This window comes from Psittacula echo, assembly GCF_963264785.1.
Source record: "Psittacula echo genome assembly, chromosome: 2".
Classification (NCBI taxonomy): domain Eukaryota; kingdom Metazoa; phylum Chordata; class Aves; order Psittaciformes; family Psittacidae; genus Psittacula; species Psittacula echo.
In genome coordinates, this window is record NC_137737.1 from 107691431 (window position 1) to 107709139 (window position 17709).

A 17709-nucleotide genomic window follows, 5' to 3' on the forward strand; every position below is an offset into this window, starting at 1 on the left:
GTTGCAAAGGTCCCACTGTCCCCAGCCCAACTGGTTCAGGGTGAGAGGAGCGGAATGGAAGGAATCCTGCCTCTGGCTTTTCTCTAATGATTTGAACACATTCAAAACTAAGGTTTCATTTTCAGAAAACCTTGTAGGAATCCTTATTATTGTAAAACATAACTGAAGCATTTAATATCTCTGAGAACCTAATTGGTAACTGACCTCATCAGCTCAGGTTCTCTACTGTCTACAGCTGGAAAGGGCTTGTATTTATATTATGGGTTATTTTAGCATTTGTGAATTGTTACCAGGATTATTTTTAGGTCCTCTTCATCTAATTGTTTAGCTTCAGGGTTTTTTTCAGGTTGGAAAATGTACTTAAGTTCAAAATCCTGGATGCTTTGGCAGCACTGTCTTAAAAACAAAAAGCCTCACATTTTACTCTGTAATGTACTAGGGGAAAAAAAAAAAAAAAGAGAAACGGCAACAGTAGCTCCCATGGCACTCCTGTATCCTCTTAACATTTTCTTGTAACTATACTGTTTTATAGATGAAACTGTCACTGCAAAAATTACAAATATAACACATGAAAGAACAAAAATGGGCAGTAAATCATGAGTGACACTCCAGGCCATTGAAATGCATTCAACTGGTGCTGTAGAAAGTAGGAAGATTTCCTCCTGCTTTGCATTTGCACAGCTGAGCAAGAGGACCAGAATCCTCAAACAATCAGTGCAACAGTTTCTGGAACCATCATGTAAAAAACAGGCTTAGAATTTCCCTTTGGAGAGTCAGATCCATTCTCACTCTGATTTCCTCATCACTTAGCCATGCAACAGCATCATAATATGGCTTTGATATTACACCACCTGGGTGTAATATCAAAGGTGCTTGCTTTCCCCTGGATAACTATTGACAGCTCCCACTGATATAAATGCTGTACAGAATAATCCAAGAGAAGAATGAACTCCTAAAATGGTGTATTCAACCTGCAGACAGACAAATTGGCATACAGTTTTTTGTTACAGAAAGAACTGTAGTCTCAACTAGGAAATCATGACTTCTCCATTACACAAAATAGCACTTCAAGTTTCAACATGTCAGAATACATCTAAATCAGTGTTACATGGTTCAGGATGGAGAAAAATGAATGTGAATGTCTGTCCAGCCCATGTTGCTATACCTGAAATGCATTGTAAAGGACAAGAAACTAGGTAAACAGGAAAACATTCCTTCTCAAATTCTCGGTTGTTTATTAACACAAAAAGCAAACTGTATTTTCAGTAATGCAGTATTAATCTGGAATAAATCCCTTGACATAAAGAAAATCCAATGAGGTTGCGATTTAATCAATCAATGATTTCAGTTGCTTTTTTTCACTTTTACAGTGGGATGGCTAAGAGCGGAATCTGACCCAGACTACAGCAATAAATTTTGCTCTGTATTAAACACACTGCGTATTTTTTATTATGCTACTAACTTCATAAGGGAGAAGAAACCCTTTGAGATTATTTTATGTCACTTTTAACATGGTTATAAAATATGCTGCTCATCTAGACCTTAATGTATGTCAGGTAAAAAGAATTTAAGATTGTCACTATCTTTTTTTAAAAAATAATTCTTCCCAATTCTTAGATATCAGTCATTCTGCAAAACTTCTGACATATCTTGCTGTATCTGATTTGTACCAAGAATTTAATCTACAAAGAGTGTACATTACAGAACTCTCTCTTCCAGCTGCATGTTTAATTAACAATGGGTAGTAAAAAAGGGCGTTCTATGGAAATCAGTCTTAATAATATCCAGTAAAGTAGTGGCTGCTCCACTAAATCACAAATGGAAATACTTTAATTTAAATATAAGTAGCTCAGACATATTTCAACAATTAAGAAAATGCCTGAAAGAATGAACACCCTAATCATAATTCCAAGCATGCTATTTTATCAGAATGCAGACAGAACAAAACAGATGAGGGCCAAGTGAATACCAAATACGGACAATTTAAACCTAATACATGAAGTGTCTCTTACAAAATAGTGAAGTAAACTGCAAATGCTTTCAGGCTTTATCAAAAACATGGATTTGTTACTCAACTTTAAAGTCAAGATCATACAGTCACTTATGCATGTGATAGGTTTTCTGTTAACTTTCTACATGATTTCAATCACCCTGTTAAAGTGTATTTGTTTATGAAAACATGGAGATGGTATCATGAGGACTATTGTGCTTCATGTACACATAGTCTTTTCTCCTGGTTGACAGATGGTAGATAGATATTCTCGCTATATATTTGAGGATAGAGTCAACTGAGTGAATTTCAAGTTAGTTACCTTTTGTAAGGTTAACACTGAAAGCTAAACACTATTCCCCAAAATTCCCCAAATTTCAATTCCTTAGTTACTAAGTTAGTGCATCAGTGATAATTTGCCTATTTTGTCTTGTAAGAATTAAAATCACACAGTTGCCTTTACAGCATGTTGTATTTTACTGTAGCCTAAGGACAACTACGTTGTAGGTATTTAAGTCCAACTGCAAGGAAAAGTTCCCTTTGCTACAGGCTGCAAAGGAGTATTGAAGGACTAGTTGTCAAGATATTCAAGGCAAATAGCAGGTAATCCTATAAAGGGAAATAATCTTCTTTTTGTATGAAAAGGAAGGAGAAGAGGAAGATAAAGATGAACTAATAATGCATTGTTTATAAACTGCACCCGTAAAGGCCAGGACGCATTGATGACAAGGGCGGAGGAAATGAGTGCCAGTAGAGTTGTTTTGAAAGCTGAGCTGTATTTTCATGATCTTTCTGAAGAAGAAGATCTTTCAAAATTGGTAACAATATTTAGGAATGCAGCCATGCTTCCCCGTGTCCAGTCCAGATCCTGTAAAACTCCATTAGGAAAATCTTTGGGTTCCTCGTGCATACTGCCAATACCTTTTTTGCTGTACTGCAATATGGTAGAAAAGCCTACCAAATGTATCCCTACACAGTGTGTCTCTGTAGAAAAACCATGAATTGCTGTTGCTGTCATGGGACCAACCATGTGGGTTGGGTGAGGTTTTTTCACTCCCTATTGCATTTGTGGCAACTTGGGAAAGAGTCTTTCAAGCATGAAAAGGTGTTGTGAAAATGATGAGAGGGTTTCAGAGGCTTTTTAAATACATTTCACAGAGAGCCACAAATGCTGTTTGCACATATCATTTGATACTTCTCTTTTTCAGTATAAAATTAGTTTCTGCTAGAACAAATCTTTTTTTCTTTTTTTTTTAAAGGAAATTAAAGTCACATATCTGGCAGACAGCCACAGAGTGCCAACGCTATGAGCCACTAGTGACAAAGCAAACAAATACTTTACTGGCTATCTTGTGCTAGCTATATGTCTGCAAACTCATTTGAATCTTTCCATGAAGAAATCAAAACTCATTGAAGTTCGAGGCTATGGAAGAGATGTTCTTTCTCTCTTCAAAGATTTACTTGTATTCTGAAGTAAAAAAAAAATCAAGCCATAAAAATATATGTGGACTGAGCATTAAGAAGAACAAGCTAGTACTTCCTGGCATCATTTAAATATGTTATTTTGGTTAGTTCATATGTTACTACATAACACAAATATACATGCAACAATTCTGTCTTGACTGACATGGCAGCTTGGCCATTAAGGATCACTCAGCTTTGTTACTATAACACATAGCCCAGAATCAAAAGCTGCAACAGGTATGTCACTAATCCTGTTATCATAAACTGAATCATTTAACTGTTTCTTATTGACTATGCCAGTATCCAGATTCTAAGCATCTGAACTCCTCTTTGACCCTTAGACATCCTGATAGCAACATTTACATGCTTCCCAAATAACTATGCCAGTATTCCTGATAAAAGGTAATGATTTTATCATATGCTAAATGCTGATGGATCAGGTCTTAACTTCCCCTGTTACATATTCCGTCAAACTCACCTTAGATTCTAGAGATTTAATGCTCTTTACGTTTGAAAATAAAGATTTCCAAATCTCTTAAAACCTTTATTCATGTAAGTATTTTCTGACTAAATGAGTACTTTCCCCAGGTTCATAAAGATTTGCTGATACGTTTTGAACCAGTCTTCAAGCCACACACAGACTAATAACTATCTCGCATACTGAATTTATGTTGACAATTAGATTTAGAAACCTTAGTCTCATTCATTCTCATATGTGACCTGCTAGGTTATTTTGTTTTAGTCCCAGAACTAGTGTATGCCATAATTAAAAGGGAATTAATTTTATTTCTTTATTTTGATTTTCTGCATATTGAAATGTTGCCAGAATATATGATCTTCCCAACATTCTGCAGTAAAAAAATTCAACCTATTAATGCAGATCTTTGTCCTAACTTACACATGCAAATCTTGAGCCTAAATGATTTAGAAATTCTAGTGTCTGGATCTATTAAAAGAGAAAAAAATAAACAGGTGCACAGATATATCTCTATATTTAAACTGTCATTTAATTTATGGATGGAGAAAGACCAGATTGCTTTACAACATCAGGCTTGAAGGAACATTCCACAGATCACACACACAATGGGCACATGCAGCGGAGTTGTAGATAGAGGTATGTGTGTGTAAGTTTTGGTGCCAACCACACCACTTAACTTAATGGAGCTGAAGAAAAATGTAAAAACAAAAAGAAACTTTTAACATAGGAAACTATTCATGAGCAGAGAATGACGAAACCGTCAGGGAAAAGAAGCCAAAGAAAATGAGACAAAATGGGCATGATGACTTGTCTATACTTGAACATCTGACCTGTTAGTTGGTCGTCGCCTGCAGCAGGGGCGATGCGAATGTATGGTGTTGTAAGCTGAGTCACGATTATCGCAGCTAAGGCAAAGGAAGATTTCCAGGTCAGCATGCATGAGGGAAAAAAAAGCCAGACTGAAGCTAGGCCAGCAAAAAGAATCTTGGTCAATAGTTTATTGTCTGAACTTCTTACAAAGAAACCAAAAAAACTCCCACAAGTTCCTTTTTATCTTCAGTTGTTAGTTTGGTTATTCTGCAAATTAATAAGCTTTCGTATGTGACTTTCATTCAGGAAGAGGACTAAGGCACATTACTTACATAAAATGCATTTAAGGAACTGGAGACTCTTTGGCTCTGCTAGTCACAGCACAGGTCTTTCTAAGTGAAAGCTAACTGCTTATTCATCTTACCCTAAGTATTAAGTTTTCCAAGTAATTTGAACTAGTTTCACTTCATTTTCTAGTTTGTAATAGTACACTTTTCCTAGAATTATTTTTAAAGGTAATTTTCATATAAAGTATTTTTGAGCTAGGTAACATTCATTTTTCTTGTACCCACTTGGGTCTTTGTTTTGAAAATGCATACGCTGCATGTATACTTAACCTTCATCATACAGAGAATAACCACTGAGAGTTGGCACGTTTTTAGCTAGGTATGTATGTAACTCTTTGGGGTCTGAGTTTCAAGTTCATGTTTTGCCAACTGAGACAAGAAAACAGCTGAAAAACGTGAATTGTTTGTGTGCCTGATGTATTCAGACTTTTCTGTCACAGCTGTAACAATCATTAACTGGTATAGATTACTCTTACCATGGCTGACATTAATAAATTCTTGTATTCCTTTGTTTGCCACCAGTTCTATGATTGCCTCTATGGTTAAGCACACTATGATACATATATATTAAGGAATATAAAAAAAATTAAAAGGTCAGATCCAACATGATGCAGCTGGCGAATGATGCAAAGAAAAAATATTGGAAAATTAAGGACAAAATTATATGAAAGATCACTCATTTACATAGAACAGCCTGGGTGCTATTAGAAATGTGGCAGTGAGTGAGGAAAATAGATCATCTACCATCTGCAGACAATTAAACGCAAAACTGCTGCTGCATAATATTTTGAAATATCCCTCTGCAACACTGAAATGCAGTGTTGATAATAGCTGCTAGAGTACTGGTGCTATTGAATTTAAAATATTATAATATCCTTTTCTCTCTAATAATTAATAATAGCCTTCGAATACTGCAAAATTAGAACAATGATGTCTCCCTTGAGAACTGGATTCCTTGGAGGCAACCAAGATATTTCTATCCAGACAGTGCTGTAAATCACATTAGAAAATATACTCTTAATATAAATCACAAAACACCACAAAGTTGATAGCAATAGACTTGGAGTAGTTTTGGAATGTTTTCAACTTTGTCTGCTGAGATTTTACTGTCATTTAGCTTGAAGAAAGCATAGGTATATGAAAGCCATATTTCAAGCAAAATACAACCTTTATTACCACTGGTACAAAAAATATCTTCCTGATTTTTGTTTGTTTGTTTGTTTAATTATCTTATAAAATATAATGGGAATGGAAACCCTGCAGTTTCCACATATATACACCAAATAGTCACAGAGGTCCTAGAAGCCTTTCTCCATAGACGACTAAGATCAGAAGACTCCGCAACACAAGAATATGCTATCTGATCCTTCCCCTAGCAACGTTAGTGGCAAAGGTTCCCTCTGACTTCAGCAGAAGCAAGAAGAGAACTTTCAGCTCTACAAACCCCAATATTCTGATCCTAAATTACACTTACAATCATTACAATCAGGATTTTTATATGATCTCTAAAAGAACACATTTAACAGAGGTTTCATTTGTAAAAATGTAATGGTCATAAACCAAGAGCATTTTACAAAATGTTACATACTTGATCGAATGAAAAAGTATTATCCAGCTACACATGCATTTGACTCAGTAGAGTTAGGTTGTACTATTCTAACACGAAGCCTGTCAATACAGTAACATGCTGTCTGGCACGCTTTGGCTCTGATCCAACAACGCAGTTTAGTTTGTGCCAGTTGAGCACATACTTAACAGTAATCACATGCATTATTCCCGTTGGCATCAACTGGAGTGAAAAGTGAAGTACACACCCAAGGGTTCTGCTGGAACCAGGGCAAGAACACTGTATCTTTATATTACACTTATTTATTTTTAGTTTAACAAAAATACAGAAAAGCCACTGAATGGACACTGCAAAACTGTAATAAAACAGAACCTCTCTGACCTTCAGAAGGTCTCAAGGGCACCAACAACTCATAGATAATCTGGAGTTGGGATAATTAAAGAAAAGAGCTAGCAAATGATACAGCTACACTCATATCAAGTTCTGAACTCCCATACTGGTCCTGAGAACAGACTGCAAACAGGCTAACCACACATCATTAATACAGACAACCAAGCTCAGCTGGCTCAGCTGAGCAGTCTGAAGGTTGACTTGGGTCACCTGGATCCCATGAAGGGCTGCTGATACTTTGGCAGGATTCCTTGGTGCAATCCTTCTATTCCACAGAAATGGAATTGCAGAAGCTTTCGAGAAACAAGCAGACAGTTGGCTGCATTGTCATGTTCAGTTTTACAGGATATACTTTACGGCACAGGCCTTTTATCCAGTAAAATACATATATTTCCACTTTAAGACAAAATAGTTGCAATTATTATGAGATTATCCTTTGAGCTCAATATTAGGTACACACCTGTCTTGATTAGAGCCTAAATTTCCCACATCCATATTAAATTATAGAGTACATCTGCTAACTCCAGTGGCCTACACACGGCTACAGTTATTTTCAGGATCAGACCTTAATTTAAAAAAATGATCGTACCAGTTTTATACATGAATGGCCTAAAGCACTCCCTTTTAGCTTTAAAACCCACCAAACATCAAACTTGAACTTTTAAAGATGACAGAGGCTCAGAATACAAAAGTTTCAGAAATGTTATTAGTATATGAAAATTAGATGTTGCACTGGAGAGTGTTCGCTACCTTATTTGGAAGAAGCACTGTAATAAATAGATGGACACCTGATTGAATATTGTTACTAAGCTGTTTGGGAGGGTGTGTACAAAAGGGGGAGTGTGAACACGAGAGAGTAATTCTCTCACACCTACAGAGGTCACCACTGTAGGTGTGGTGACTTCTGACCTATAGACATTCAGCATTTTTGCTATTTTTTCTAGGAAAAAGGAAAGCCCAAAAGGGGCACAGAACTCTACTTTTTTCTCAAGTATCTGTTGTCTAAATGAAAAATAAATCTGTACAGACAGCTATGATAATATCATATTGTAATATGCCATGACCACAATTTTTTAAAATTAATATAGTTCAAATTATAGTACATTCAGTGCTTTACAGAAGCCCCCCAAGAAAGTTTTGCAAGGGGGGACTATAAATGCCATAGAGGACACCTCCGGTTTCCAAGTCCTCAAAACAACCCCTCATATAATTTTACAGGCTTCATAAAGGTATTACAAAGTATTCTGAAACATGCTTCCAAAGCAGAAATGTATGGAGATTTGTTTAAAATAAAAGCTGCATTTCTCACATATCTATTGCCAAATGGGTGAGCTCAAAGTAGCTTGTTGCTATGGGAGCTATTCCAATCCATAAAGTTACCCTTGCTTCTCAAATGAGATAGTTAAGGTTTTCAGTCAGTCATGTAACTGAAATAGTTGATTAGGAATGCAATACTTAAAATAATTTAAAACCCATTCGTCTAATCACCTACTATGATTTCTGAGGTAATCTGTTCAACTTATAGTACCACTGGATCTACTCGAAAACAACAACAAAGGATTCCACTTGAATCTGTAATTAGTCTCTCATCTATATTTTACTGGGTTTTAGTTTAGATATTTGAGAGTTTTCTATAGTTTAATAAGCAGTCAGTTAAATTAGAAGTAAAATTACTTCCTTTGGCTTGGAAAAACTACCAAACCAGGAACCACTTCTAAGAGACATAAAAAAAAGAATTTGTCACATTAGGGAGGATCCAGCCTTTCAACAGAGGCAACTGTATGCTAAGATTTCTGTTAAGCAATGAGATTCTCATCCATCCGATTTAGATTTAGTGATGGTGGTGGAACTGTGAAGTCTACATGTAAAGGAAATCATGTTGGCATCAATTACATTAGGGATAGTCACTATGAGACATGCATGGTATCCCACAAGGAACAGTGGTACAGAGGTGAAGTAGTTTTTGCTTCATATTCTTACTAGGTGCCCAAATCGCAGGGTGGCAGTACCTGTTCCTACTCACAACAGAACTTTCTTCCCTTTTCCTCTATTACAAACTCCAAATAATCATATAATCATACTACCGCATCACTTCTTTCTTAGGCTTTGTAGTTGCTACCAGCTAGATGTACTAAAAAAGTGCAAAGATAATCACTGACAGATCGTAGCCTCCAAAGTTCAATATATCAGCAGCATGTTTATCTTTCCCTGTTTGCCGATCAAACCTACAGTTAGCACTGTCTCAATTCCACAAACTTGTCTCACAAATGGTAGTATCATGTGCTGACAGTTCGATAAATAGAGTTGATCTGCACCATGAAAATGAAGAACATGATTTCTCCACTTTTCTTTTATAAAACAATTAAGATAATTGCTTACAAGTAAGGGGTAATTTTTCAGTACAGATGTATAAGCAGCTAGTATGCACTCTGAAATTTGCAATTTTACAACTCTATTATATATAGAAAAGTGTAAAATATTTATTGTGAGATCATATAAAAACCCGCAGGATATATTTTAAAAACCTTGTGTTCAAGTAGACAACTAAAAGTGAGTAATAAGTTTATTATTTAAAACAAACAAACAAACAAACTTCCTAAATCTCAACAAGAGATGCAAATGAATCACTTAAAATTCTGTAATGGTTTCAGTGATGCCTTTTATGAAATAAACACTTCTGGAAGTTTGCAAAGACAGTGTGAAGGGAAGGTCAGCAAGCTGAAATACAGAATACATGACATAATATGAACATACCTTTTGTGGCTACCCTCACACAGTCGATTTTGGTTTCCTGCGTCAAATAAAGAGGAAAAAGGTCACATCATGTGTTTCTAAGAAAAGAAAGTAATCCATGCTTCTATTCTTAAAAGTACTGATAAAATGTCAGAGGACTGTTTATTTAATGTGCCTCATTACATATATAACTGCTTTTTAAGCAACTTCAATGTGCTTTCATGCTATGGACAAACACTGCCTGGGTATGGTACGTAAACATTTCACTTAAGAATCCTCTAAGAATGAAACCTGTATAGTAGAATACGTGAAAGATATTCACAAGAGCAAACATTTCACTTAAGAATCCTCTAAGACTGAAACCTGTATAGTAGAATATGTGACAGATATTCACAAGAGCACAAGCAAGACTTCAGCTTTTTTACTCTGGCAACACAATGACCTTGGGAGATCTTTCTTTTTCTTACAGATAGTACAGTTTAAGGCATCATGCTATACAATTTTAGAAAGAAAAAATAATGGTGTTTCACATTTCTGCACTGTCAGTACACTGTGAAAGAGGGACCATTATGGCTTCTGGCAGAAAACATTTCCAGGCTGTCAGCACAGACAGCCAAAGCTTATCAAGAATTGAAGGGCTCTGGGTAGGTCTGTCCAGGAAATGAAAAACAATTCTAGGAAGAATTAGTCCGATGAAACATGATCTGCAAAGCCCTTTTTACACACTTTTCATTTCGGTCCCATCTACTTATTTTCTTTTACTGTCTGAAGAAAGGGGAGAAAAAAGAGGTTTCTAATTCAGTCGGGGAGCCAAATGAGAAAATGGGTGTTCAAGATGTTACAAACTAAAATAATGGGACAGGATGTGCCAAGACAGATGTGCTAAAATTTACAATCAAGTCTGGCTTAAATTTCACAAAAGACACCACAACACTCTTCTCTTCAAAGCAACAGAACAAAAGAGAAAAAGAAAGAAAAACAACCTAACACACTCACTGGACAGCTTTTAAATACTAGAGATAGAATGGTAGTGCACTAGTTTACCTATTAACTATTGACAAAATGTGCTGTTTTCCCCTCCTCTTTCCTGTAACCTTTAAACATTAAGCAATATTGTGTTACGAAAACTGTTATTTTTTTAAAACCCAGTGTGTTAAATTTCATGGTTACTTCATTTTCTCATTAGCAACTAAAAAGGGTGTCTTAGTAGTTCATGATAATCATATGTTTACACACTGTGTAGAAAACCACACCTGTCATAAGACTTACCCCATTGGCTCTGCTAGCAGCTTGAAAATAGATGCTGTAGCTTTTATGAGGAAGAAGAGGGGTGTTCCAGAAACCACTGTAGGTTTTGTTATCACCAATAGTAAAAGGCTGAGCAGCTTGTAAACCATTGGCTGGAAACTCTGCAGCAAAGTAGTACTGGGAATTCAAAAGTGAGGCATTCTGGAAATGAATGGGCACTGGGTAGCACTTCAGGATTTCCGTTGTCTTTTTGGTCCTCCGTGGGCGTTCTTCTTCAACAACTATTTGATAGACACTAAAAGTGTATAAAGGAACAAACAAAAGAAACACACAGGTTATTTTAAGGCTTGGGCAGTCGACTCATTCTAAAACCATATTAGCATACTGGTATTTATAGAAAAAAAGAACAGTTAAAAGCAAAGGACATAGGAAGAAAATGTAATTTTGATATTCACAAATTTGTGGAATAGATTCATGCTTTCAAACAAATTAATTTTGTTTCGGAAAAACAAATCTAGCCACACACACCACAGCTTTTCATTCCAGCAAATGCACAGAACACTTTCTTATTCTAACTATTGCACAGAAAAGCTTCCTGGATTAGAGCTAAAATGTGAATTATGTATTGTTTTGTTCACAGAAGTATAAAGGTATAGATTCCATTCTTTAACCTGTTTATCTTGTTTAAAGGAAACTGAGTTAGCAGTAAGACAAAAATGAAGAAATAAATTACAGAGACAGGGAATAGTATTTGCTTAACTGTTGACGTTATAATTACTTATAAAAGCACACAAAAGTACAGTTTTTTTATATTTCAGTGGCATACTGATTGTTGCTGAGCAAGAATAAAACACTTTGATGGAAGTTATTTTCACTCAGCAAAGAACTTCTACACATCTGAAAGATAACCATATTTTTAAGTGTTTCTGCATTCTGCAAAGCAGTTTCCACTAGCATTCTTTGCTAGACTGGGACCTAAAGGGAGCAGTCCATCCTTCTTCATTGTAAAGGTGCTATGGACATTCAAGCAAGAACAAAGAAACTGTGATTTCTGCTGCATATGCAAACAGTGTAATTATTATACCCTTGCAGTTGCTGTAAAACCTGAGTCAGTGCTTTCAAATTTGTGAAGTGGGAAGTCCATGTCTCTAAAGAGGACTGGCTTGCAAGTTTATTGCTTCACTGGGGACCAGTGATTCTTAATCATTATTTGTCTCCTGGAATCTTGAATCTTGGTAAGCAAGTCAGTATAGGTAACTGATGTTGAAGTGGCAATGTGTCCATATTTTTGCACATCATCTACATCTAACAATAATTTATGATGTTTCAGGTTGATAATTCATTAAAAGCAGCATTCTCTGCATATGGTATGTTTCTTAAAGTTGAAATATCCGCACAGGCTTCCGACATGTTGTTCCCACTCCATCATACATAGGTACATGATTATGTTTGCAAAAGACTCTGCCAAAGTACAGGGACATGTGGTAGGGGCCCCTGCAGGTCTCAGTTTGGACCTAACAGGGCTTATTGGCTTAGTCATATCACTGCACAGCTATATTTTCTGAAGGCAAATCTGGTTTAGAAATAAAAAGGATGACTTTGTGCAGTCACCAAGCTGGTTCATAGCAAGTGAACTACACCTTCTGGGGCTCTTGTTAGACTCAAGCTGCTTTGAGTGCTGGCATACAGCTCTCTAGCTCTTGCACCCTCTGGAGACCTACTGACTCTGCACAACCAGACTAACACACTGCTTCTAGACTCGAACTGTCTTTGCATGTTTAGATAATGCTGAGAGATTAAATAATGGCCTATCAGTGGAACTGCTCAAGGTCAGGTTGGATCGGGCTTTCAGAAACCTGGTCTAGTGAAAGATGTCCCTGCCCACAGCGGGGGATGAGGGGGGTGGGGGTGGGGGGGTGTTGCCTTTATTATCTTAAAAGGTCCCTTCCAACTGCAACCATTCTATGATTCTATGATTCTATCACAGCATGATGCTAGGTCTGCATAGCCTTCATAGCTGAGTATCACCAAGAGGCAAAAGAATGCCAATTCTCTTGGTCATCTTACTGGTTGTTTTTACCAGACCTACTGACCAAGAGCAACAGACCCTGTTCGTTATGTTTTTAAGACCTAGCATCTCCACTAGGAGATGCTGCACTTCCCACGTTCACAAAAAATGCCCAGAAAGTTAACACTGAGAATGCTTAATACCTGTTCTTCTGCCTGATTTAGACTTTCACTATGGTGGCAATTTAGCCTAAAGTTAAGAGACTTAAATTTTAGTGTATTTATGAAGATGTTTATACATCTGTAAACTCTTACTACAGTCACTGGAGACCTACTCAGCTCAGGCAACGGATCTTCAAGACCTGACCAGACAGGGTCTACTTTTGGGTTCAATTCATTGATTTCTAAGCTTCATTTGACTATATTTAATAACTAAATACTCAGCTCACATGCAGACATCTACAAATGGCCTATGTAAATTTAGAAGTTTTAATCTGTGCTGAACCCCAGGAAGAAATTTAACCATGTTTATGTTTGGTATAGCCAGGAAGACAAACAAATGTCTCTAGGGTCCACTTGGAGGCCACCCTCTGTACATTTTGCAGCTTTGTGAAACAAAGTCTACTCATTTAGTAGAAAGATTTTTATTAGTTGATTAATTCCATGCTGAGTAGTAAATGAAGGTCAATATATGGCAACCTTTCTTTGATCCTGTGAGAACTGATCTGTAAAAACTAGCCCTGAAATAACGACATTAAAATCTTATTTTTTGCTCTTCCAAATCAATGTTTCACACAATTTCAGCAGTTAATTTTCTAGCCCAAAACACAGTTCCTTAGAATGGGATTCTGAGCTACTTTGAGGACAGCATGTTGCCTCCTCTAACAACTAATTTACAGTGAAACTAAAAAAAAATACCATTTGTAAATTTAAAGGGAGTATTGGAAAAAAAGTAGGGTGCAATGTTAACATCTTGAAAGGTAATGAAGCTGGATACACTTGCTAGTAGCACAGCAAACATAAGAATCCCTCAGTTTCACCAAAGTATGATGGACAGTGAACTAAGTTGTTTGGCTGTCACCTTCAGGAGAGTACTGTTACCATTTTTCTGCAACAGGACCGAATATACGAGGGACCTCAGACCAGACAACGTATTTCGCTATGGGTTGAAATGAAGATTCTTTTAATTTTTCACTCAGTGATTGAAGGTAAAGATCGTAGGTATTTTAGAAACATTAAAATGCTACTTTTCGCCTGGGAAATTCATGTTAGTTATACCACGTGTACTACTCCTTGTATATTGCATTTTAAATGACTACCATCTATTCATGTTCAGATACATTAAAGAAAGAACTAAGTTGACTGGAGCAATTTCAAACTCAAAATGTCTTTTCATCCTTACTCCACAAGCCAAATTAGATTTGCAAGCATCTAGACCTCAAATCTATTTGCTCTTTAATAATTTAAGCACTGAAAGGTCAAGCAGTTCTTTTCTGTTCCCCTTTATCAAAGTCCAAGTGCTAATGAAAAATAACTAAATCCTACCTGCTGCCCAATTTCCACACACTGCTGTTCCTCTGATGTAAATTAACACATTATAAGTACCTGGGTCAATGGAAACCTGACAGAACTTTATATGTGATACGTTTTACATTTGTACAAATGAGATGATCTTCCTAATGAATCTTACAAAATTACCCCTATTACAATTATAATCCAAAAGCTTCCTCTAATTCTTACTATTAAATTTGCTTTCTTTAATACATAACAGTTGAATTGTCTACTCTGAAAAGAGTTCAGGCTTAGTGAATTGAGCTAGCACTGCACCAGGACTATATTACTCCTCTTAGGATTTTCTGCTTGTTTGAGGTTGTATTATTCACTTTCCACACCTCTACATTTCAGAGAATAAATTCCTCCTACCTGTAATCCAAACAATAAAAGCTACACTACACTGAAAGGTGCCAAAAGCATTATTGGTTATTGGTAGAACTTCTTTCTGAAGGAAAGAAATGTAATTTAAGTTTAATTCATGTTACACAGATCTCCTGTAGAATTCCAATGCCCTGAAAATTGAACACAAAATCAACTTTTATATAGACTGAAACTTACTTTGCATCAAGAAAGGAACACATGGGAATTACTTTTAACCCAGGATTCAAATATTTCAAATTTGGGGATTAAAAAGGTGATTGAGAAAAAACTGATGTAATTTTTAAGTTAATTTTTACTTTAACAATTCCAAACCAATTCCAAATTTAAATGATTATGCAGAGATACAGATCTGAAAATAATGACTGTAATTTTCATTAGAAATTAGACATACCAGCCTTCTCAGATATTTACTGAAATCGGATTGCTTCAATTAAAATAGCCGGTCAATGTCTGCTAAATATACCAATTTTTTTCAGAGCGGAACAAGAGATATGAAAGAAGAAAGAAAACATGCTGACACAGTAATCAAAGATGCTAAGAATATTTTGCAAATGAACCAGACAGTTCAAACAATTCTAAAGACTTAAGTGTATATCTATTCCTAAGTACATAAACTGATGGGCTTTAGTAACCAGCTGAATCAAGACACTAGTCCACATTACTGGAACACAGTAAATCTAACTTTAATTAATCAAAGTCTTATTCAAAGTGATAGAATAATTTTTCAATAAGGGCCTATTGGATACCAGGATGGACTCTCAGATTCCTAATTCAGAAGTCCTTAACATGAATGATCTAGGCATTTATTACATAAGACTTAAGAATTTATAATTATACCTCCATCAAAAGTAATTTTAAATCAAAAACAAAGGCAAAACAAGCTTGATTACTTCATTATTAAAATGTCAGGTTTATTTCTTCTCTCTTAAACAGTCTTGATTCTTCACTTAACGGAAGCCATAAAGAATTTTTTTTAAATTATTTTGCAGAGGAAAGATGGGCTAAGGACCTGAATTTAGACTAAGATTATCTGAATTTATTTACTAATCTAAATACAACTGTTGTGTGCGATTCTAGGCAAGTCAATTATTTTGTGCCACAGTTCTCCTGCTGTGAAATGAGAATAGGAAAGTTTCTTACTCCCTCTAGCCTGCTTCAACTGTTCAAAACTGAAACCCCTTCAATATCTGCTTTTAGAATTGTCCTTGAAAAATTAATCTGAACAAAACCTGCAAAGTTGTTAAACTGCACAAACAGTGCCCTGACCAGCTGCGTAAACTCTTGGGTTATCTTTGCTGACTATTATGGTGATACTGTGAAGACTAATTTTAAGTTTTCTGCTCATTCTAGTAAGTCTGTTCTTAGTCTTGTACTTTATTATAAACATATAAAACTGGTACTTATAGATCTGTTTCTGCATCTCGACTGGCCTGCTTGCTTTGTTTAAATGCTAAGAGATCAAACAATAGAATAACCCTGAATCTGCATAATGACCATTATTTCAGTTACTTATTCCCACAGCCCTAGTTTATCTGTATGCTAGAATCATTTTACTGCAATCTTCTGATAAAATATTCAAGTTCCAATAGAGGGTAAAATTAAGAGACCCCAAAACCACCTTGTTGTCCCGGTTTTATGTCCATTAAGAAATTGATTGCCCAAATCATAGCAACCTATAGAGTCCCCGCAATTTCACGAATAGTTGTGTAGACAGTGAAAGTCCTATCAGAGAATCGTAGAATCAGCTAGGTTGGAAAAGTTCTTTAAGATCATCATCATACTGCCATTTAATTGCATTTTAAAAATATCAGTTATTTCATTCATGTTTTGCACCCACAGCTTCATCTATCTTTGCTCATTGTATGTTATGTAACAAGTTTATTATTTAACAATGCTTCTTTTAAAAAAGACAATCTTTGGACAATTTTTTAATATAATCTTCAACATAACTTCCTCTTCATCTCTTCATGTCATTAGTTGTCTCTGACATGTTCATAACACATCTATATGGATTAAAATTGAAAATTTTGATCTATTTTTTCCTGTCCTTATATTGCACTATATTCTTGTGATTAACCTATAACTTATGATTTTATAGTTCTGGGAATAATATGTAAACCATATCATGAAATGGAAGAGGGAAATTACTTTTTAAAGGACAGGAATTAATAATCTACAGCTAGCAGGCAAACAGAAGAAGGCCACAAGAAATTGATACTAACTCGCCTCCTACTGAGCAAGAGTCTGTATATTTATCATAGGTGGAATTAAAAGAATGTGATAATGACAATCCCCAATTTATCAAGTGTCTCACCATCACAGGCTTTGCCACTACTTCTGGAGTTGTGCAAAACATAATATATACTGAACAAAATACACTCCATGTGCAGTCATTTTCAGTACAGATGTGAAGCCAGAGAACCTTGCATGAACATAAGATTCAGATATGAAAATACAGAACTTGCAGTAAACAAAACCAGACCAAACCAACCCTCCAAATTAAGACTGCTGAACCAATGCCAGCAATGAGGCAAGTATTGTTAAAGTAATATACTAAGATCTAATTTATAACCGGGAAAAAAGAAGAAGTAGGCAACGTTACAAATAATAGTGGCAACGCAGAAGCAGTCAGGATCCTTGCAAATGTTCACATTTAAGTGCTTGACATGCCAGCTTTAAAGGTGTATTGCCTTTCCTTTTTGTGAGTAAAGGGTTTTAGAATCCTGTAACATTCTTTTTG

The 17709-nt window shown here is 35.8% G+C and overlaps 1 protein-coding gene across 1 annotated transcript in view; it reads right to left on the reverse strand.

Annotated features, from left to right (window-relative positions):
• The window catches only part of PTPRM (protein tyrosine phosphatase receptor type M), a gene marked incomplete at its 5' end in the record, with an annotated part of 476815 nt that overhangs the window by 169505 nt on the left and 289601 nt on the right, over positions 1–17709 (reverse strand). Inside the window, 3 exons of the mRNA XM_080610125.1 lie at positions 4763–4837; positions 9801–9837; positions 11049–11322. Coding sequence (XP_080466251.1) covers positions 4763–4837; positions 9801–9837; positions 11049–11322 — 386 coding nt within the window. The remainder of the gene's footprint in view (positions 1–4762; positions 4838–9800; positions 9838–11048; positions 11323–17709) is intronic.